The 22,573-nt window shown below is 38.2% G+C and overlaps 1 protein-coding gene across 6 annotated transcripts in view; it reads left to right on the top strand.

The window, feature by feature from the left end:
- Positions 1-22,573, top strand: part of HELZ (helicase with zinc finger) — an 86,149-nt gene that overhangs the window by 13,168 nt on the left and 50,408 nt on the right. For 2 of the 6 annotated variants that reach the window (XM_059864123.1, XM_059864125.1), the window contains exons 2-11: positions 3,866-4,093; positions 5,823-5,859; positions 9,284-9,408; positions 11,536-11,592; positions 12,405-12,453; positions 12,850-12,928; positions 16,201-16,399; positions 17,466-17,573; positions 17,872-18,169; positions 21,324-21,591. In XM_059864123.1, coding sequence (XP_059720106.1) covers positions 3,884-4,093; positions 5,823-5,859; positions 9,284-9,408; positions 11,536-11,592; positions 12,405-12,453; positions 12,850-12,928; positions 16,201-16,399; positions 17,466-17,573; positions 17,872-18,169; positions 21,324-21,591 — 1,430 coding nt within the window. In that variant the 5' untranslated portion in view covers positions 3,866-3,883. The remainder of the gene's footprint in view (positions 1-3,865; positions 4,094-5,822; positions 5,860-9,283; positions 9,409-11,535; positions 11,593-12,404; positions 12,454-12,849; positions 12,929-16,200; positions 16,400-17,465; positions 17,574-17,871; positions 18,170-21,323; positions 21,592-22,573) is intronic. The other 4 variants (XM_059864124.1, XM_059864126.1, XM_059864128.1 and 1 more) reach the window with 3 other exon arrangements.

The raw sequence follows: 22,573 nt of genomic DNA on the forward strand, positions 1-22,573 counted from the left end.
TTGCCATGGTTAGTTGTAAAAGCCACCAAGGTTTAAGTTACACCAGTTAGAACTAACCAGGTCTTTTAAATAATATTTTGTGGAAGATAAGCTGAGTACAATTTGGCTTTCAATGAAATGCAAGTTCAGTAAGTTCTCTTCTACTTAAGGGCAGGAGTTTTCTGGAGGTACAAAGTATGATGCCAGATTATATATTTACATATATAATTTCTTAAGTATGTCCACCTATTTTAGATATGCAGCTTTTTTAGCTTTAGTGGGAATATGCCTCTTTACTGGTTCTTCAATATTTTGAAGCTGTATTAAACTTCACTAGAGGATAAATTACTTCTCAGAATTGAATTTAGAAGGCTTTTGGCATGTGTTTTTCCAGGTCTCTTTGAGAAAATGAATAATCCTGATGTTTGTTCTGTTACATGTTAGTATTTTAATTTCAGTTTTGTAGACAGAAGGGAAGCTCATAAGTAATTTGCTCGGGTTTGCCAAGAGAGTTGGGAATATAGCACAGACCTTGTGACACTTCAGCTTTCAGTTCTAATCTGTAATACATTCTACTCTTAGAAATTCTAATTTTATGCCTGAAATCTTGAAAATAAAGATCTGTAGAACTGAAAATAAATTTCTTTTTACAAGTGCTTTTGCTCCTTGGCTGTTAATGATTCTATGAATACTTTAAGGTTGGAAAAGACCTTGAATGTTGAGTCCAGCCTTTGACCAAATGCCAGTGTGCCAACTAAACTATATTGTGAAGTGCACTTGTATTTTGAGCACTTCCAGGGCTGGTGACTCCATCACTTCCCTGGGCAGCCCATTCCAATGCTTAACCACTCTTCCAGTGAAGAAGATTTTCCTCCTATCCAACCTAAACCTCTCTTGGTGCAGCTTGAGGCCATTTTCACTGGTTTGGTCACTCGTTCCCAGGGAGCAGAGCTCGACCCCCACCTGGCCACAACCTCCTTTCAGACAATTGTAGGGGTTGAGAAGGTCCCCCCTGAGCCTCCTTTTCTCCAGGCTGAGCCCTCAGCTGCTCCTGATCCCACTGGTGCTCCAGCCCCTACCCCATATCTGTTCCCTTCTTGGGCTCAATACCCTTCTTGAAGGGAGGAGCCCAGAACTGGACACTGGACTTGAGGCACCAGCAGTGCCCAGCAGAGGGGCACAATCACATTCCTGCTCCTGCTGGGCCTTAGGAACTGCTCTGAGTGATTTTAAATGGAGATAAGTCAGGTACTTCAACAGACTAGATTTTAAGAAATGTTGGTTGTAATTCATGTTCACAAGTCTCAGGTGCTGATTTAGGGTACCAAAACTAGAAAGAAGGGTTTCTGAAGTGAGCAGGAAAAGTCAGGTGTCTCCAAGGAACAGTCTAGAGCACTTGGACTGGAGTCTGAAGTGGATGGTACAAATGCCTAATAAATGTGCATGTTTGAGTCTGCATGTTTGATTATAGATGGGATTGAAATGAAATCTGAGAGCCTGAGTGCATCAGTTTCCATATGTTGTCCACATACTGGTTTTGTTTGTTATAATTTGATTTTTTTCCAAACAAATTAGACTGCAGTGGCTCCTTATCTGTCATTGTGTCCCATGCACTGTGATTTTGGTGGATTTTTTACACTCTGAAATATTACTGGTGTGACTCAGTTTAGCCAGTTATCCAGCTTGGTCCTTACTGCTCGTGTTTCCACTTAATTCACAGGATTTAGCTCAGTTTAGCCTCAGTTATATCCTCTGAAGTGCTCTGGAATCTTTAAATTGACCAGAGAAATTGTGTGGACACTGCTTGGTGTGTAAAATCCAGCTTCTCAAACAGCTGAGTTCTGTATTTCTCCAGCCAGCCAGCATAAGGCAATTGTTAAAGAACATCTTTGTCTTTTTTATCGTGCCATGTTGGAGGAGAAGGGTTTCAAATCTGTCAGCTGTGCTGGCCAGGTCACTTAGGATGGGATCTGTGTTTAATCAGCTCTTTGGGAATAAACACACAGAAGCTCTGCTCAGCCTTTTGGTCAAAGGAATTTTGGTTATATGTCAGCCAGGAAGTGGGGAAATCAAAAGTACAGCAGAGTTCATGGAGTCCTCTGTTTTCAGTCCCTTAGGAGGAAAACAAAATGTACATGAGAAAAAACATCAATTAACTGTTGTGTCACCGGGGAAGCAGATCCTAGATTTATGAAATACATGGTGGCCTAAAATGGTGGTAGGGAAGTGGAAACCAGTGCAATTTTTAGTTGTATCTAGAAAAGCTCCTTGCATACACAGCTTAAGAATACCTAATGTTTATGTAATTGAAAATCTGTGCTAAGTGATCCAGCAGAATCTTTAACAGAGTTACCTCATGAATGAATTTACTCATATGTATGGAAATGCAGAGCTTACTTGCCTGTTCCTATTGTTTGAAAGTGCAGACTTATTTTTAGCAGAAAAAGAAATATCTGGATGAATGAGGTAATATTTTGTAAGGCTGTTATTAAGGAAGAGGCACACACAGATTTGTACCAGGATAACTGCAAAATATTCATGCTTGCATTCCTTCATTTAGAGAAGATTTCTTATTTGTTGTAAATGAGAAATTTTTATATTAGTGTTTTAAAAGGGAAGCTGGTTTAAGTCTTGAAAAATCAATATTCCTTTATGTCATTATTTTGATACTGAATGGAAATTTAAGACTAGAAAGGAACACATAGAACACTATGTTGTACAATATATGAAAAGACTTGTTTACATTTCTTCTAAATGTTGGCTTAGACATGTGTTAATGGGAAAAGTGGGATAATGGATTATTTTTCATAAGAGGAAAATGCATTTATTTGACTTTAAATTCTTGAAGTTACTTCACCTTTGGTTGAAAATTGGAAAATACTAAGTATAAATCTTTTAACAGTGAATATTTAAAGTGGACTAAAAGTAGTTATTTGAGACAATTGTAGTAGTTGGTCTCTAATCAGAAATATTGACAATGTGCTGCTTGCTAAAAGCAAAAATGAGAACTCTTAAGATTTTTCCTCTTTCAGTTATCAGAACCCATTTTTGTGAAGTCAGCTTTAGTGTGCAGTGTCTCTAGGGATGTGTATCGTGTACTTAAATATGTCAATGAAGGGAGAATGTGGTCAGGGATTACAGAAGTGCTTTGTTCTTTTGCTGGTGGTTCAGATGTGGAGAACCATTTGTCTTAGTTTATTGGCAGATAATGTCTGTCTGTGGACAGATTTTTTTTCTAACTGTCTCAATCCCCCCCAGATATTTACTTTAAAATTATTTAAGAAGTTCTGCACAAAGGTCTTGGTGTGGCAGGGGTATCTAGACTTTCTAGGCCATAATTGTAGCTAAACCAGCAGAAGGAAGAGACAAATGGTTGGTTTGCTGTTGACCCCCTGGTCTTTCCTGTCCTTCTCTGTCCATCCTTGTTGTGCTTCACCCAGAGGAGGTGTCTCCTCCTCCCAAGTGTAGGTGAGAAGTGCTTGGAAGAGAAGGTGTTGTGGAGTGCGTGGCTGCAGGCTCAGAGACAGCACTTAGGGATGAGTTGTGTTCCTTCCAAAGCAAAGGTCATGGTGCCATTGAAGACCCAAAAGCCTCTGCTTAAATCCACCCTGACTTTAAAATTTGAAACCCCTACTTACATTCTTAAAATCAGTCATGGGCTTTAAGTACCTTCTTGAATTAGAATCCAAATCGAGAGCTGGGAGCGATGGAGAAAAGCCTGGGAAGAAAGCAGTTAGTGAGAAGCTTGGTGTAGGAAATGTGACTGGCACAGCACGAGGGGGATGTGATCCAGCACCTTGAGACGGGAATGGAAGTTGGTTGGCAAGTTGTCAGTGCCATTCCACAGCTAACCAACGTTTTATCGTCCCCTCTGCCCCCGCTCTAGGATTTCTGTCCCTGAGTCATGGCAGACAGAAGACCAGAGAAGGCATGTGAACAAGCATGTGAATCCCTTAAGCAGCAGGATTATGAAGTGGCAGTGAAGCATTGCACAGAGGCTCTCCTTTCCCTCAGCCAGTACCCCCCAGCTCACCTCCCGGAGCCCTGCCAGGCAGAACTCGACCGCGTCAAAATCGAGACTCTTCTGTATAGAATTGCTTCCTTTTTACAACTTGTGAGTGTGACTCTTTATAGTATCTAGTGAACTGGAAAGAAAAGTCAAATATCTTGTATTGTCAAGATTTAAATACCACTCAGAATTTTTGGCATGTTGCTCTGCCCACAGAATCCCTCTTGCTATAGCATCTGTGAGGCTTCTGTCTTGTAGCTCTCCCTGATCCATTTATTTTTCAGGATTTGAACATCTTGGTTTGGGTCTCAATCACAGTTTTCTAAACAAATAAGGAAAAATACTTTGAACATTTAAAATATATATGTATATATTCCAGGAAGGCAGAATAGCTGGGTTAAGGTACATATGCTGAATTACGTACCAGATTACCTTATCTTTTAAGAGCATCAAATTAAAGTTTCTGCAAATAAAAACACCAAAAAACAAAGTTAAGCAATGTCAGAATCTAGGTAGCTGGTTCATACCTGCTTTAGCTCCATTTGCATGGGCCTAAAATTAGTCTTCTTATGCTTAATCCCAGCTTTCCTAGGCTAGAGCATATCTAGGGAAAGATGTAACTTTTAGACTCTGGCAAATATTTGGTGGCTCTTGTAAAGGTTTGTAAATGCAAAGCAAGAGGCATAACCCTGATTTACAGGTGACCCCATTGCCAAAGTTGTGTCCTTCCTTTAAAGCATCAGAGCTACAGTTTCTTAAAGGAAAGGACATTTCAGTATTTAAGAATAAACCTACAACCTGCTTTTTCTTACCTTTTGGAAATGCTATTACAGATTTACAGCAACCTTGTCCACTTCAAATCTTCAGATATTGAGTAGGAGCAGTTTCATCCCAGGTGGAAAAAGTTTGGCTGAGTCATAAGACCTTGCTGGGCAGCTTTAATACAAATCTTGCCCATCTGATTAAGGGAGTGTTTTTAAGCATTCTTTAAATGAATAGCTGGATTGGACAATTCAGTGTGCAAAACTAGAATTGGGAAACCTCTTAAATAGTGACCTATCTTATGGCTCCTCAGGGGAAGAGATTTACAAATAAGTGAGGTTGGATTTTCTAATAGAAGTTGTGTTACTACGGACTTGACCTCTCAAAATTATTTCTGTAAGCCAATATGCAGATTGGTACTTGGATTATTTAATATATTTCTGACATCACTTTGAAAATCTTCTGAGGCACCCATCTGGATGTTCATCATAGCGTTGCACTGAGTCTGCAGGGACTTTGGAAAAACACTTGAAATCAAAACCTTCCTATTAAAGACTTGAATTATGTAGATAGTCTTAAAAAGAGGAAAACAATCCAAATTTTCCTTCTTGTTTTACTAAATAAAATAATCTTAAAAAACACCACTGAAAAGACAGAATAAAATAGTATCTTAAAATTTGAACATTACTATATTAGTGTGAGATTAAAAACCAAACAGTGTCTTGAAAGTTAAGTTTTATACTTTTTCCTAGGTGTTGTGAGCCACCCACAAACATATAACACACACACCTTTGCCCATTCAGGCTCCATTTTAAAATGTCCACATGCTGAGAATTTGAGAAAAAGTCAGCATTTTAACTGAGAATTTGGGAAAAAGTCAGAAATTAGTCTTAATTCTAAGAATTAATTATATTATAATTGACATATGACTTATGTTCTTTACATGTTCTACCCAGGAAAAGACAAGGTAATGGTTTCTAAAAAGTTTTTAAAAACTTGTAATTCAAGCATGTAGTTGTTTATGCTAACTGGAATAATGCCATTTTTAAACTTTTCATGTTTTACCTTTCAGAAAAAGTATGGGCAAGCAGATGAAGACTGTAGGCATGGTATGCTTATTTCTTTTTTTATTACATAGTGTTATGAATTGCAGTCAGTTGTCTGAATTTTTAAAACTGATGCCCAGATTTGTTAGTTTGTTAACAGTGGTTTTTTTTCCTGTTTAAAATTATGTATCTGCTTTATAATACTTTTTCTGCTTTTTTTCCCCCCCTTTTTTTTTTTTCTCCCTTAAAGAGAGATGTCACTATTTTTCAGCTCTTACTCAAGTACCAGGACTCAAATACATGTCTTTGGCTCAGTGGTGCTATTTGGCTAATAGTTATTTTAGTGCACAAATGCAGGAAGAGTTGATAATGTCAGGATTCTCACAAAGACACTAAGACAGCTGATTGTTCTGCCTTTCTTCCCAGGGACATGGTGGATATTTTGGTTTGCATTTGGGACTTAGTTCAGAGAAAATTAAGATGATGCACTTTTGTTAAAGCTTCCAAATGTGCCTATGTCACATTGAAGTTGAGCCTTTCGTGTGTCACTGCCCTGCTCAGTTTGGGTACTTTTGAAGGAATTTCAAAAATTCCTAATCCTCTGTTGTTCATCTCTAATGCAAATTATTCAAAATTCACTGAGAACTCACTGGGTTTGCAGAGGGTTGGAACAGAGTTTATCAGTTACATTTGAAAAGTAAATGTGGGTAGATCCCACCTTTTGGTTTTAATTCTTTGACTACTCCTGAATGTTAAAGGAAATTTTTTCAGGTGACAGTTTTGTTGCAGAGACTGTGATCTACTCTTCTGACATTCCTATGCTAGCAATGATAATCTTTAAATTGTTCCTTTCTGGCTTAGTGGGTTTTATATTGTTTTGGGGTTTTTTTAATGTGCTTTCCTTCACTGATAGCCAAATCATAGTTTGGGGAATTTGTGGGGCTCTGCAGCCTGCTTGTGAAGGTCCATAAAAATTGACTAAGAAAAGTAAACTTGCTTTCTGTGGGCGTAAAATTAAAGTTTAACACCTTAAAAAAAAGTCTGATTGTTGCTTAATCAGTATCATTCTTGAAATAGTCTGAAATTTAAAAAAAATTTCTTTTACCTTATTGGTGCATGCTATAAGGGTGTAATATTCTAACTTCAGAGTTGTCTTTCATGATGGCAAATAAAAGTGAGAGACATATGGAAAGCTGAATGATGGTTAAAGGAGGTAGGAGGGAGAATGCTGTTTTTAATGAGCAGTGTTCTCATCAATGAGCTCTGATGGGTTTGTCATGGGGGACAGGGGTGACTTTCATCTCTGGAACTTTTCTTGGTGTGTGTGTCAGTTGTCAGTATCTCAAAGGAACTGTCATGGTAACTGCTTGTCATCTCTCACTGGACAGGCATAGAAGTGGGTGGAACAGGGTCATTGATGTCTATCTTCCTTTTTAAAATTAAGTAGAAAAAACAGCCTTTAAATGTATATTAGTTAACAAAGAAATAGCATCCAGATTTATGTTAATTTACTTCATTCGTGCCAGCATATTCTGCACGTGTTATTTCCCTGATCTAAAACTGAGGACAGTTTTGAACTTACTAATGCCATATTTATGTAAAAAGTGTTGAGTATGTGTTTTTATATATATATATATATATATATATATATATATATATATATATATATATATATATATATATATATATATACACCCCTATACCATATTTTATGAATATAGAATGAATGATTTGGTTGTGGTTCTCCATGATGTATGGTTACCAATTGTAGCCCAGCACCTGACATTTAGAGTATCTGCATTTATGATCCCAGTAGGTCTTAGTTTTGGTTTTATGTTTGAATATTGTTGGGAAGAAGCTACCTTAGCATGGACTACTTGATACTCACACTCCTTGGTACTCACAGGCTTTTTATAATGGGCAAAGCATTATTCAAGCTGCTGTTCTGCCTTTTTACAAGACTTGACATGTTGCACAGCTGGGATGGTTTTATTTGAACCTGAATGATCAGTGTTTTCTGGAATAGCTGGAGAAATACGTGCTCTTTATAGTTCTTTACATGTTCTTCTCTGTGCTGCTTGCAGTGTTACAGGGAATGATGATAATTTAAAATCTGTTAAATTACTCCACAAATCTTTCCCGAGAGAGTGCTTAATGTGTTGCAACTTTTTATGTGCAACTGTGTGTTTTAGCTGGGTGATATTATACAGATAATAGTTTGAAATATATAATTAGAGATTTATATCTTTATATCTATGGAATATATTAATTGGAGATTTAATCTTTGAGATTAAAATAGCAAAGTGTCAGACATGTTAAAGCTATTTTTGGTGCTTCTGCTTCTGATTTGGGAAGTAGGGTCTATTTTTGGCATTGTGGGCTGTACTATCAGAGTGGTGAATTCAGAGTAATCTTTGAGGCACTTTATAAAAATGGATTTAGTTACCATTGCAGTTTGAAGAGATGCCTAGTTGTTTTTATTTACATGTTTTGTGGGACTATTTATTTATTGAGTCTTTCATGCAATTTCTGTTAACGATGTGAACGTCTGTTGAGTGAGGAGTTTTGATTTATTATTCTAAAATGTAATCCTGAAGTTGTGGTGAATGTGAAATTCCTGTTAGCACTGAGAGGGGCTGTTTGCATCTGCATGAGTAGCAGTATAAACACAGATGTTGATGTTGCTTGCAATAACAGTTATTCTATAATTCCTTCATTTTAAACAACTGTCCAGCATTTTTTTCAATTCACACACTTAGCTTGCTAAGCTTTTTAGTCACTCTGGCATTGCATTTTCTGGACAGGTAACACATGTGACTAAGTGTTGTTGCAGCTTGTCTGAAGCACGTCTGTATGGTGAAATAAATCCTGTCCCTGCTGGAAGTGTTCAGAAAGTGTCTGTTTGGCACTGCTTGCTGCTGATCCCGTGCTAGGAAGCATTCAGAAAGTTTTCTGTTACAGGGAGCCTGTAAACTTCTGGGCTCCGACAATCGTTCCTATATGCCACACTTTGCAGCATAAGTGAATAAAAGGCCTTTTAGAGGAGCAGGAATTGCCCATGAGGAGGTTGGCTATTTTTGGAAACGACAGGGCATGTGTTTTGTGAGCATGAATGGATCTTCCTGAGCATGTTTGTGTTACTGAGAGGTTGTTGGTTGCTATTTCTTTTTTACTCTTTCTGTGAGAGGAGGTCCTTTGTGTCTGTGTCAGATATTTGAGTTTACCCTTCCCATATTTAATTTATGTCTATTTTAGCATGTAAACATGACAGCCTTTTTTGAGCTCATGTGCAGCATTTATGAGCTGGTGGGAGACAAGCTTCAAGTTAATATTGGACAACAGCACATGATATTTAATTTACATCCAACAAGCCATGGATTTAACCTGAGCTTCAGACTTTGTTTTCTTGTTAAGGGTGAAGGAAAATTGCATGTATGACTTAAATGGATGGTGTGCTGAGGGTAATAGTGGCTGATTTGTGTTGCAGTGCTGGGAGAGGGGCTGGCCAAGGGCGATGGATCTCTCCGGGCAGTGCTCTGCTGCATGCATCTCAAAGGGAAGCTGCAAATTGTGTCTAATGTTCTTTCCAAATCACTGATGGGGGAATCACTGGTAAGTGGGTTTGCTGCAATCTACATCATTTAAAGAAATAATTTTGTATTTCCTTCTTCTAAAAAATCTGTTTAATAACAAACTTCTGAACATATGTTTCATTGGCAGCTTGCAACAAAAATGGTTTGTGTGGAAATGATAAATACATGGGCACACATATGTCATCAGGATGCCAGGTTGTTGCATAACCAGTGTTTCAGAGTTGTTGTGATTTTGAAAAGTTTTTTATTGCTGGCCCTGAATCCTCAGGGAATGTAAAATAAATTTGCATATTTCTGCAATTGACAAGAATAATATAAATCTCAAACTTTTCCTTGCTTATTCTAAATTGTACCTGACCCCGTTTTGTATGGGCTTCAGGAATTCTGTCCATTAAAGCAGGAAAAAATATTGATTGGACTTTTAAATAACTGGCCCATGATAACTTGTAAAACAGCATGAAAAGCTTTTCAGGAAAAGAAAAAAAGCTTTGCATTTCAAGATGAAGATAAAGGTTTGAGTTCAAAGCTTCTATTTTACCCTTGAACTGTTACAACTTGTAAAGATGCTTTTAACCCCAGACATGTAAGTAACTTCAGACTTTTATGTGACTACTTATGTGAGGAAATTAGGGACATATGTAAGCCTCTAAAGAAGTGTCCTTTTAATTTCTGTAGTCTGGATTAAATAGGCAGTTAATCAGCATGAACTGCTGGAATGAATACACCCAGAAACGTGGTCATAGCTTAGACTGAGGGGAACGTGTGACATAGAAACTTGCAGGAGAACCTCTTACCTAGAGATTGGATCCTGCTGAACTGAATCACTAGGTTGTTTTTGAGAGTTCTGTTTGTCTGTCTGGGCTGTATCCTGAATTCCCTCCCTCCCCCCCTTCGGCCATTGGCTATTTTTACATAAAGAAAGGGTTTTTTTCCTTTGTTTAGCTGTTTTCTCATGAAAAAATGTTTCATTGAAAAATTCCTGGTGAGGTTGAAGGAAACTTGCCTTCAGGAAAAATTAGTAAAAGAGTCTTATTGCAGGGAATGTGGAGTGCCCTTGTTTTGAGCTGTTGTTGTGCAAATAAAGGTACCTTTGTATAGAGTTCCAGAGTGTCATCCCAAAGCAGGGTTTGAGAGGTTTTTACAAGCTTTAGGTTGTTAGACACAGTTGTTTTCGGTAGGAATATTAAAATCAGCAGCTGATTTACTGACTGTGCCATTGTCTGAAAGAAGAAGTGAAACAAAGTTTTGGAATGAATTTATTGAAGAGTTGGAATCCATCCAGTTTCCTCCCCAGTGGCTTAAGAGAATGATTCTTGGTAATGTTTTTTTGCTCTGTTACATTTAAGCTCAACAAGTTCAATTTTCAGCCTTTTTCTGAAAAAGTGAAAAATCATTTTGGAAAAAGCCTAAGTGTGAGGGTTGTTAAGTGTGTAAGTTTACGGCAAAGAGTAATTTCTCCTGCTCAGTAGCACAGTCTGAAGAAGTCTAAAAAATGTAGTGGTACTTAATTAAATTTCTGCAAGAGATTATTGAAATAAACCCCACAGGTCTGTGTTCCTTTAATCAAAGTTTTGACTTACAAGAGTGTGAAATTGTTACAAGTACCTGTGTATTTCACATAAATTCAGTTTTGAAAGATTTTTACTTCAGTTGTACTTGACTATGCAGTTAGTCGTGTGGCTAATCTTTGCTTTTGAGGGAAAACTCCAAGAATTACACAGTCTACATCAGAGCAGGAAGAGGTATGGAGCTGCACAAATTAGTGATCTGTAAAGTAGATCCTTAAAAAGGAATTAATCCACTGCTGCAACAGCAGTGAAAGATTATTATAATAATTCTGCAGAGCTGAAGTGTTGCAGTAACCATGCTATATTTTTTCCCCTCAAGTTCTTCTTAGCATGGTGCTTTCCTGAATTGTCCTGTATTGGTACTTGCTGTAAGTCTAGTGCTGGTTTGGCAAGTGAAGAATTCCCTTTTTCACCACAATGTTTACTCAGTTTTGTTTATTGTCATTTAAAATTGTTGTTGTAAATCAGATTAATTTTTTTTCCCCTTCTGTTGAGGGGGAAATGAACTTGGTTGCTGTGGTTTAATGCACATAATGAAAGTTTATGTGTTCAATAATTAATATTCTTTCTGCCCCCAGAACGGGATGGTAACTAAAGATCTCACACGACTGAAAACACTTCTTGCTGAAACAGAGGTAATTATGAGGATGTTATTGGGAAAATAATGAGCACTACCTGAAGCAGCTGAAGGGCTGCTTTCCATGTGTCCCAGGAGATCCAGGCTCACTGGGAACAGGCTGTTTCTGCTGTGTTGGTCTTTACCCACCAGCCCCTTCAGGAACTTTTCATCACAGTCTTGCAGGATGGATGAGAAAATGAAAAATAATGCTAATAGGTTGTTGATTCCTTGAAGTAGCAAGTAGAAAGAATTCCAAGCATTTAGATCTGCAGTATTTATTTACTTATCTATCACATTTTTCTCTGTTGGAAATTAGTCTGAAGTAATAAACATGACTTCAGAATTTTTTAAAGATTATAAATACCTTCTTAACCACCTTTTTTTTCTTTTTTTTTTTTTTCTTTTTGTACTGGAAGTCAAACTCATGTCTGCTGATTAAATTGTCCCCTCTCTTTTTTTTCCTTATGCTTAGTTATTTATTTGAGCTTTATTTTTGTTGTAGATTGAAATCTGAGAGACTTATCAATGTAGTTTAGTTTTTAGTGTTTCAGAAATTCATTGCAGTCCATGTTAAGTTGATTGCAGGATGTAATTTGGTCTTGTAAAAATCTCTAAAAGTTTTTTCTAACCAGTTGACTTGGTGTTCCTGTCAGAATTCCTGTTATTATCAGAATCCCTGTTTTCAGCAGGATTTGTGACTGGAAGTAATTTCAACTTATGATTGATGTTTTTGTAATAATTGTTCTAAACCCCATTTTGACAGCAGTTCTTGTTGATGAAATTGTTTTGTGTTCCTTTATAACTGTGGGCTTTTTTATATAATTGTAGGCAGCTGGTAAAGTACCGTCAGGATATCATGTAGAAGATTTAGAAGAAGGTATGTAACTCAATTTTAAAGCTACATCATTTCCTGGTGAGAAGACTTGGATCCTTGCTGAATGCTCTGCACTGCATTGCAGGCAAAAAGCACAGAAGGGGCTTGACTGTTGTGATGAGCCCCAAAGAGGTAGAATTATCTCAATGTAGGCTGAATTTGGAGGCAGAAGTTTCTGTTTATTGACCAGGGAGCTGTATCAGAGCCTGCTGAGTTCTGCAGATGGTTTGAAATCCACCTTCACCACCTTTGCTCTAAATGTATTATAAATCAGTTTGGGGGGTCATTTTTCTTGTGTTCAGATACACCTTGGGCTGATGCTCAGAAATGTGGACCCCTGAGAAGTTGCTGTCTGACTGGGAAACTGAAAATTGAGAAATAACCACGGTTCTGTCCCAGCAGGGTCACGGGATGGTTGGCACTTCCGCCCCCCTCCCAGGGGTGTCACCAGCAGTGAGGAATACACACTCTGTAAAAGGTAAGGGCAGTGAGGGATACACACTGTGTAAAAGGTAAGGGCAGTGAGAAATACACACTGTGTAAAGGGTAAGGGCAGTGAGGAATACACACTCTGTAAAAGGTAAGGGCAGTGAGGGATACACACTCTGTAAAAGGTAAGGGCAGTGAGGAATACACACTGTGTAAAGGGTAAGGGCAGTGAGGGATACACACTGTGTAAAAGGTAAGGGCAGTGAGGGATACACACTGTGTAAAAGGTAAGGGCAGTGAGAAATACACACTGTGTAAAGGGTAAGGGCAGTGAGGGATGCACACTGTGTAAAGGGTAAGGGCAGTGAGGGATACACACTGTGTAAGAGGTAAGGGCAGTGAGGGATACACACTGTGTAAAAGGTAAGGGCAGTGAGAAATACACACTGTGTAAGAGGTAAGGGCAGTGAGGGATACACACTGTGTAAAAGATAAGGGCACTGAGGGATACACACTGTGTAAAAGGTAAGGGCAGTGAGGATTTTACACTCTGTAAAAGGTGAGGGCAGTGAGGATTTTACACTCTGTAAAAGGTAAGGGCAGTGAGGATTTTACACTCTGTAAAAGGTAAGCTCTTTGCTTAACCCCCTCCAAGGGAGCAGAATGGTTCCTCCTTCATTCACCTGCTTACAGAATGATGAAGAGGCTGAGAAAGTGGAGGTGCTTGTTAGAACAGGAGTTGAGCTGTTCACAGGTTTTTGGAAGGGTCAGTTTATCCAGCAGCACTTCAGTTTATAGAATGGAATCACTAACTCAGTTTTCATACTACAGTGGTTTGAGGGGCATTTTTCTAGTGACAGGTCAGCACCTCTCTTTCTTCCCTACCTTTTCTGATTTGGGTGATTTCAGAGGTGTGAAAAGTTCCCCAGGCAGCAGTGTAAGCAGACTGAAGCACAGTCAGGTTTCAGTGCTGTCTTCTGATAAATGAACTTTGTTGGTAGATGGGCTTTGTCTTCAGATAAAAACCCCAGAATTTCCCTCAGATCTCATTATTTTCCCTTTTGCATAAAGTCAAATACACAGTTGCTTGTATTGGTGTTTCTCCTTGTCTTTTCCAGTCATCTGCTCAATATTGCCTGTACTTTGTGTTGTTAATTGTCCTTGCTCTCCATAAAACTGTATTAATGTATATGGGGAGGAACCATCATTATGCACTTGGTTCTGCCATTTATGTAACTAATGCAAATTATTTTCAAAAGCTCTGACCTGCTTTTTAAATGGCATGACTGAACTGCTGATTTTGAGCTACTTTTGGCATGATTTTCTAGAGATGCTAAATCTTGGCAACTCTTCTTGACTCTTAATCATGTCTGGTGCTTATTCAGCAATTTAAAAAAAGCAGATATTTACAATTTTTAGCTTGTGGTGATCTTTTGTTGAGTAACATCTATCCCATGTTTCCAACCATTGCTCTGAAACATTTTTCCACTGAAGCTGTAATGAGCTTTAGGCTGACTGTTAACCCTTCCAGTAAGAAGGATTGTGCCTTGCTCAGCAATTCCCTGTGAACAGCATCATTCTGAGCAGGGACTGAAGATTTTAGTTCCTTAGGAGGAGGCAGTTGCAGGTACTGAATATGAATTTTTGAAGGTCTGGTTTATTTTTCCCCTGTGCCATAAAGCAGTAGGAGTGCAGAATATTTATTCTAGACAATGAAGCTATGGAATTGCAGGAGGTATTAAATAAGAAAGTAAAATTGAGGGGGGAAAATAGTGTTAAAAATATGAACAATAGGATCTTGGAAAACCTATATAATGATGACAAATTTTAAAGTAATATGCTTTCCTGTTAAATAAGGAAAAGGAAGCTCACTTGATTTTAAATCTGCTATGTAGGTTATAAGAACAGGTCAGCAATTTTTTATGCTTGCACTCCATTTACTTTAGGAAGTGAAATTCATAATTGTACTTTAGCATTCTAATGCAGTGGTGAATTGGAAAATTGACAGAAAGAATACTGAAATTGACTGCGAAGAAAAAAACATTTTAATTTCAAATATATTAAGAATCATAGCCTGAGAAGGCCTTTAGTGACATGTTGTATATAATATTTATTTTGTTTACAATTTGGGCATACGCAATTTCAAGTACATTTCTTAAAGGAAAAGTGTATGCTAAATCAAATTATGGCCACTGATGCAAGTGTGACCTAGATGTGCAGGTACTTGTGCTGCAGGGTTTTCAATGTCACAGTCAGGGGTGGCTTGGTTTTGTCTCACAGCTCAAAGTTCACAGTTTAATTCGCATTATATAACACAGGTACTGTGGAAATAAAAAAATGGGATGTTTGCATTAACTTTTTATAGTCTCCTTTTGGAAAACAAACAAACAAACAAAACAGTCTCCTGGCCAAATTTTATCTGTATAACCAGTGCTTTCCTGGAAGCTTCAGAACTTAAATCTCTCCCCCTATTTAATTTTTATTTTGTCATCTATTTTTTAAGTGCTTCAGTTTTGAAGAATGATGGAGCTGCATCTACTGCCTTGTGGTTTATAATTTGAATACAAAGTTAAATTATAAAAATAATCCCCAAGTTATACAGGCATTTGCCCAGACTTGCAGTAAATTCTGAGAACTAGAATGCTTCAATTGTATACAGGCCTTTGAAATAGCATTAATTCGATGCATCAGCACATGCCACAAAGTGGAAAATGTATTTCTTTAAGAAATTCTTAGTGTCTGCAAGAATAGATCCTTTTACATTAATACACCCTTCCCAAGAGGAGGATGAAACCTTTTCCTAGAGGTTTCTGTGGAGGTGTATTTAGTAAAAGGGACCATGTGATGTCACTGTTGCTCCAGGAAAAACTGCTGATTGAGTATTTATCAGCTAATAATGTAATCACTGGAAGAAATTATGCTGCCTCTTTCCTTTGCCCTTGATTAACAGGGGCCTTTGTGCATATTAATACAGTGCCTAGTCATTTCAGGGATGCTCTGTGATCTCCTTGTGTTAATTGCTGTACAAACACTTGATTCTGTTTCCTTTAAAGCTAGAGATTTCTTAAGACTTCCATCCCCCTGTATTTCTGAGAAGAAATTTTATATATTTTCCTGGGCTTTGCAATGAGAGAAGCTGCTGCCTCTTTTAGAAAATGCTGTATAAATATATGTATATTTCCAAAGTAGTTCACAAGGACTAAACTGCCTTTAGTTCCGTGAGAGAAACTTAAAAACTCCTTCTGGCTTTACAAGTAAAATTCTGATTTTTATTTCTCTTTTTAAAATTCAAGGCATAATGGTTTTTCCTGTTTTCTGTAGATTTTTAGAGCAAGGGATCTGCAGGTATGGTGCCCAGTGTACTTCAGCACATTCCCAGGAAGAGCTGACAGAATGGCAGAAACGCTACGCTTCCCGCCTGATCCGCTTGAAACAGCAGAAGGAGAACAAGCAGTGCTCAGGCAGTTACATGGAAACCCTCATTGAGAAATGGATGAATTCCTTGTCTCCTGAGAAAGTGGTAAGGAAAAGATCCTGCTTCCCTAGGTGCTCACAGTTAAAACTAACAGAGCCTGGGTTTGGCCCTGACTATCAGAGCTGGTCAAATCACTCCTCACCAAGAAGTTTTCCAACCAATTTGCTCCCCTTTCCATCCTGCCCTGGGTCTTGCAAAGAGACTTAGGCGGATTTGTGAGTTAATCACAGCTCTTTCATTTTGCATATTCACTATTCCCAGTGTAGGATGGGTCAGCAAGTCTCATGGTATTGTCCCTGTTCCCTGGCTAGATGGCAGAACTTCTTAAAGTGGAGAATAAGTGGTAAAGGTTTCACAGCTTAGTGGGGAATACTCTAACTCTAACTCTAGCTCCTACTCTAACTCCTACTCCTACTCTTACCCTTACTCTTAGTGGGGAATACTCTTACTTGTGTGTGGCTCCTTTCTCTGCCTGCAGCTGGAGGCCCTGGTATGAAGAACAGCCAATCCCCCAAATATTCAGAAGTGTTTGAGTACCAAGGAGTGTGGGATATGGATGGGATCAAAGTTAGCAGCTCTTTGGAATTAGAAAGAACATTTTTTGTGGCATTCGACCAGCTCTGCTTACCACTGACCCTAAGGAGTTTTTGGTCCATCTGTTGTTGATTAAAATCTGAGGAAAGTGGGCTTTAGCAAAATGCATTGATGAGTAGAAAGCTGGATTGTTTTTCTTGTTGTCTCAATAGTCTCGTTGGTGTCAGTGAGATCTGGGGTCTTCTGGGCCTCACTGTGTCTCAGATCCTTTTTTCCAAATGAAATTCTGTTCTACCTTAGACATTAAGTTGTTTATTGAAAATCAAGTCTTGTGGTTAATTTGCCCTAAATGGTTCTATTCTTCACTTACACAATGTGGTCTGGTAGATTTAGCTTGTCTCTCTGCAATTAACACATATTTACATTAATTCCTGAGTGGGACTTGCATCAGTTCTGCACTATGTGGGAAACCATTCTTTCCTCTTTCTATTAAACAAAATGCTATCTTTTTCTGAATGTTTGTGTTTTGATACTGCCTGGAGAAGTTTAATGTTATCTTCCTTTTTTTTAAATCTAGCTTAGTGAATGTGTAGAAGGAGTGAGAGTAGAACATAATCCCGAGCTCTCAGTAACTGTCACCACCAAAAAGTCTCACCAGACATGGACATTTGCTCTCACATGTAAGGTAGGACTACTTATTTTTTGAAAGTTAGTAATAACTAGAATGCTACCCATAACTTTTGCAATTAAGATTTCAGTTGCATCTTCCTTAAAATAGAGAAACTTCTTAGCAACATCCCTTCTCTCTCTTTTTTTTCCCAGCAGCTCTGATTATGTATCAACTGCCCAGATTTCTGGAAATCAGGCAGGACCTGTACCTGCTCTGAGAAACTGATAGTTCATATTAACCCTTTAAATCTGATTGCAAATGAAGATATTCCTGGAATAATTTCAGTATTTCAGCCTTTGCATTTCTTTTCCAGCCTGCAAGAATGCTGTATCGAGTGGCATTGCTTTACGATGCCCATCGACCCCACTTTAGTATCGTTGCAATATCTGCTGGAGACAGCACTACCCAGGTATCACAAGAAGTTCCAGAAAACTGTCAGGAATGGATAGGAGGAAAGATGGTCCAGAATGGAATAGATCACTATATATACAAAGTCAGTATAGCCTTTAACACGGAAATCTTTGGGACTTTTCGCCAAACTGTGGTGTTTGACTTTGGATTAGAGCCAGTCCTCATGCAACGAGTGATGATTGATGCTGCTTCAACTGAAGGTAATGTACTAAAACTTCATTTTTTGGGATAGTGGAAATCTTTCATGCCATCTCTTTCCTTTTCAGTTTTGGGCAGAACAGCATCTCTGTCAGCTGCTCATGAATGTTTTGTGCTGTATGTTGTGTTCTTCATAGATATGAATAGAAATAGTGGGCAAAAGCTTCAGAGGGTGCAAATCAGGCAGATAATTGGAATGTGACTTACTTTGGGTCAGGATAGGGCTCCTAAGTATGATTAAAATGCTGGGAATTTCTAGTTTGGTGCCTTTATAAAAACATATTTATGTTTTTATAAACATTCTTATATTGATGAAGACACTAAATATGTCAGAAAAGGTCATTAGAGAAACTAAGTGTTTCTGTATAAGAATACACAGGGCAATAAAGCAGTAATTAAAATAGACTGTCTGAGAAGTTGGTTTGTATTTTTTTCTTCTCTTGTAATACCTGACTAGGTTTGTCAAAGGCAAGAGGCTGAGTGTAGGCTTGTAACTCAATAATTTGCTATTGACATGAATTTTGAAAATGTTAAGAAATTGTAACTATATTTGTGTTTTCAGGTAAAGAAATGAGCTACAAATGACTGTGTTTAATCTGTTGCTTAAACTGATCTGTGTCTCTCAGTTCAAACTTGAAATAACTCCAGTATGAGAAAAATGTCAGAAAATGGAAAGATGTTTGAAGAGGTGCAAAAAAAGAAGGAAGCACTTTGATTTGTGGTGTAAGAGAGCTAAATATAGGTCACTGTATCACTCAGCAGTAAGCCATTGGGTGGGATACAGGATTTTAATTTTTAATGAAAATTTGAGAGATAAAAACACCAGTGAAACAGAATTGTAGCACTGGGATTTAAGCAAAAAGAAGAAGAAAAGGAAAAAGGAAGGAAAAAAGATGAAGCTGAGCAGCCGTTTTCTATTCCTGGCCTTGATTTCCATGTAACAGATTAACATTTGCAGCATTCATGGAACAAAGCTGTAAATAGCAAATACCAAAGATCATGATCTTTTGAGATGCCTCAAGTGCCTGTAGGCAGGAGCAGGGGCACAGTGCATGGTGTCACATCTCTGGGAGCACAGGGCATGGCACTGCCGGGGAGTGGGAGCTCTTCCATGATCTCCATGGAGCATGTGGCTGATCCCAGATCCCCTAAGGCTCTGGGCCCGTGGAGAGCAGTCCTTGCCTTGTAAACCTGGGCAAGATCAAGGCAAGCAAGCCATGAGTTACTTGCAGAGTCAGAGTTCTGTCACACCAGTCTGTGGTGTGGGGCTTTAAACCAGGTCCTAACCACAGGGATCCCAGGAAGAGGCAGCTGAATCCACATGGATGGGTGGGGTGGAGGTAGCAGCCCCCAGCATTGGGTGCTGCTGTTTCCTCCTTGTTGCCTGTCTGTGTGCACAGGGACACTGAAGTCTTCAGGCAGGTCACCTTATTTCAAATGGAAAGGGTGTTGAGAGCTTTAGAGATAATTCTAACTACAGAATCTTGGACTTCTTGCTGTGTGTGTAAAAGGTGTGTAATAGGCAAGGGAAAGGGATAATTCCATTGGATCTGTGACCAAGTCCATCATTTCTTTTACTTTTTGGTATATATGAATTGAGATCTTGTGGAAATGCTTTTCTCACAGATAGATGCCTGAGGCCTCTGTTTGCATGTAATTCAGGACCCTGTTGAGATGTTTAGGCAGGAATGAAAGGTCAACATTAAAATATTTTAATAGAGGAGCCTCCATTCTGCATTTTGAAATTTTTATTTGAGCAGAAGAAGGGAGCTGTAGGAAGTTTTCTGTGCACTGATTATGTACTAACTGCTCTTTAAGAAAGTGTCACTGTGTGTGCAATCTGTGCCAGGAGCTGTTTATGTCAGGCTTCCAGGGAAAGCCTCTCCAGTGCTGGGAATTAAATGGCTGTTGTTCCAGCAAGCAAGGAGTCAGTCCCAGCATAATTACTGAGCTTTTGGGATCTGAGGTGTGATTTGTGGCAGAGAAAGCTTCATTTATAGTGATGTTATTTCAGACACACAGACCACACAAACTTGGACTTTTTCTTGCTGTACAACTGTAGCTGCTGATATGGTTCAGGCTTGAGGGATATATTTAAATGTGTCTTCTTAGTGAACACATGAGATCAGTGAGTAAGATAAGCCATGTTCCTGTAGTCATAGTCAAGCTGAACAGAGATTTCTTTTGCTAAAATGTTGGTTTTTTTTCTTATTTAGACTAAAGACAGTCAAGATGATGTTAAGCATTTAATTTGAATTTGAAAATGTCTTTTTTGCACATTCTCAGCGTTGGTGTGATATCCTGGATACCTATGTTAAATCTTACTCAGAGATTATACATTAAGATAGCATAGCTTGACTATAAATGCCAAATATTTTCAGCTCTGCAATTTAACTGCAATTCTGTTAACTGATTCACTGTTGTCATAGTGGTTTTGAGGTTTTAATGGATATATTCTAGGGGGCTGTAGATAAGTGCTTGATCTTCTGTTTCTTATTTAAGTTATGTGGTCCCTGAAATCAGGGTATGCTGCAAAATTAATTTCCTTTGAATTTTCTAATTTTATATCATGTTAGGTTACATTTCCCAAGTTTTCTTAGTAAAGTAGCTTTAGCTACTTTACATAACTGTCTGCAGCACATACAGATTAGGGAGCTGTAGAACTTTTTAAAAGGCTTTCACAGTGTTGCAAATGCAATAATTCCTTAGCAGCTGTTTTATTAACTTGTTTTTATGACCTTCTAAATTTTGTAATATACATTGTAGGGTTCTACACTATTTCATGATCTTGAAATGAGGGGTTGTTGCAGTTGGGTTTTAAAGTGTATTGCAGTGCCAAGTCCTTCAAAGCTGTTCAAGTAAAAGTGCTTTTTTGTCTTTATTAATTCTAATTGCTATCTATAGAATGTTTTATTTTCTGAAACTCTTGGAGAGCCTGCTTGCTCTTTGTGCACACCTGAAAAGTAGGGATAGTAAATACCAGCAGTGAACTTCCCAAAGGTGCTGTGGGCAGAGGAGACTCTGCCTGTGTTTAGGTATCTCTGAGGGGATTGGTTTTACTAGTGGGTTTTGTTTGATTGGTTTTTTTTGGAAATAAAACCAAGCCAGCCTGGGTTTGTGAAAACAAAGCTCCTCTTCCCTGCTCTGTCCACGCAGACCTCGAGTACCTGATGCACGCACGGCAACAGCTCCTGACCACAGCCAAGCGTTGGGATTCCACCTCCAAGACTATTGTGGAGTTTGAGCCTAATGAAACTACTGAACTGGAGAAGAGCCTTCTCACCAGATACCAAATCCCTCTGTCTGCTGACCAGCTGTTCACACAATCTGTCCTGGACAAATCATTGACCAAGACCAACTATCAGTCTCGGCTCCATGACCTCCTGTACATTGAGGAGATAGCACAGTATAAGGAAGTTAGCAAGTAAGTGATTCCTTTATGAAAATATTCCTATGAAAATTAGGGTGACAGCTTTTTCATGAAGGCTACCTTGTTCTTTAAGATATTGAGGCTTCCTGTTTCTTTAACTGAACCTGAATGAGTCTGGGAATAGTAATATTTGGAAAAGGTCACTAGCACTTGGATGTAAACTCCTGCTAATTCACTGAACACAAACAGTCTGTATCAGTCTGTGCTTACAATTGCAGGCACTGAGCAGCTGTTGGATGTGGTTTTGTTAATTATTTTTGTTTCTAGTTTATTGTCTGTCTATACAAAAATATATTAATCATAGTTGTATTTTTGTTCCTGTGTGAAAGTAGGTTATAGCAAAGGAATATATAAAATCTTTGTGAAAAGGGTTGAATTGTGGGTGGATCAGACTGTTCTTGTGGTGATGTGGCAGCTGACTTTATTTATTTCCTAAATAGGTTGACACCCAGTTTCTGAATAAAAGTTCCTAATAAAAGGCATATAATACACATTGTTTGGTTTGTTGTGTCTTTAGGTGTTAGGTACAAATTACCCAAGTGATGTATATGCTTGAAAAATATGGATTTAGGTAAAAGATGTGAAATTCACACTTACAGACCTTCATGTGGACTTTTTTTCTGTAGTTTAATATTTGTGATCAAAAATCTTTCCTGTATTCATGGGGGTACTAAAGAGTTTTAGAGTTTTGTCACTACTCAGAATGGAAAGTCTAAAAGATATAACATCATTGTTGCCTAATTTGACAGCAAATTTAGTTTTATCAATTACTTGAAGTTCCAGATCAGGAAATCTTTTTTAAGATGAAGAACCATTCCTGGAGCTACCAAGGCTCAGTTGAACCAACCCTCCAGAACATAGAAAGAAAATACTGTGAATAGTTCTATTTCCATTGCTTTTAAAGCAGAAAAATGGTTCAATTTCTTTTTAAAATCTCAGCTGAAGGGCAGTATTTGAGCTGTTTCTTATCTTTTAT

Source organism: Haemorhous mexicanus, chromosome 20, assembly GCF_027477595.1.
Source record: "Haemorhous mexicanus isolate bHaeMex1 chromosome 20, bHaeMex1.pri, whole genome shotgun sequence".
NCBI classification, from domain to species: Eukaryota; Metazoa; Chordata; class Aves; order Passeriformes; family Fringillidae; genus Haemorhous; species Haemorhous mexicanus.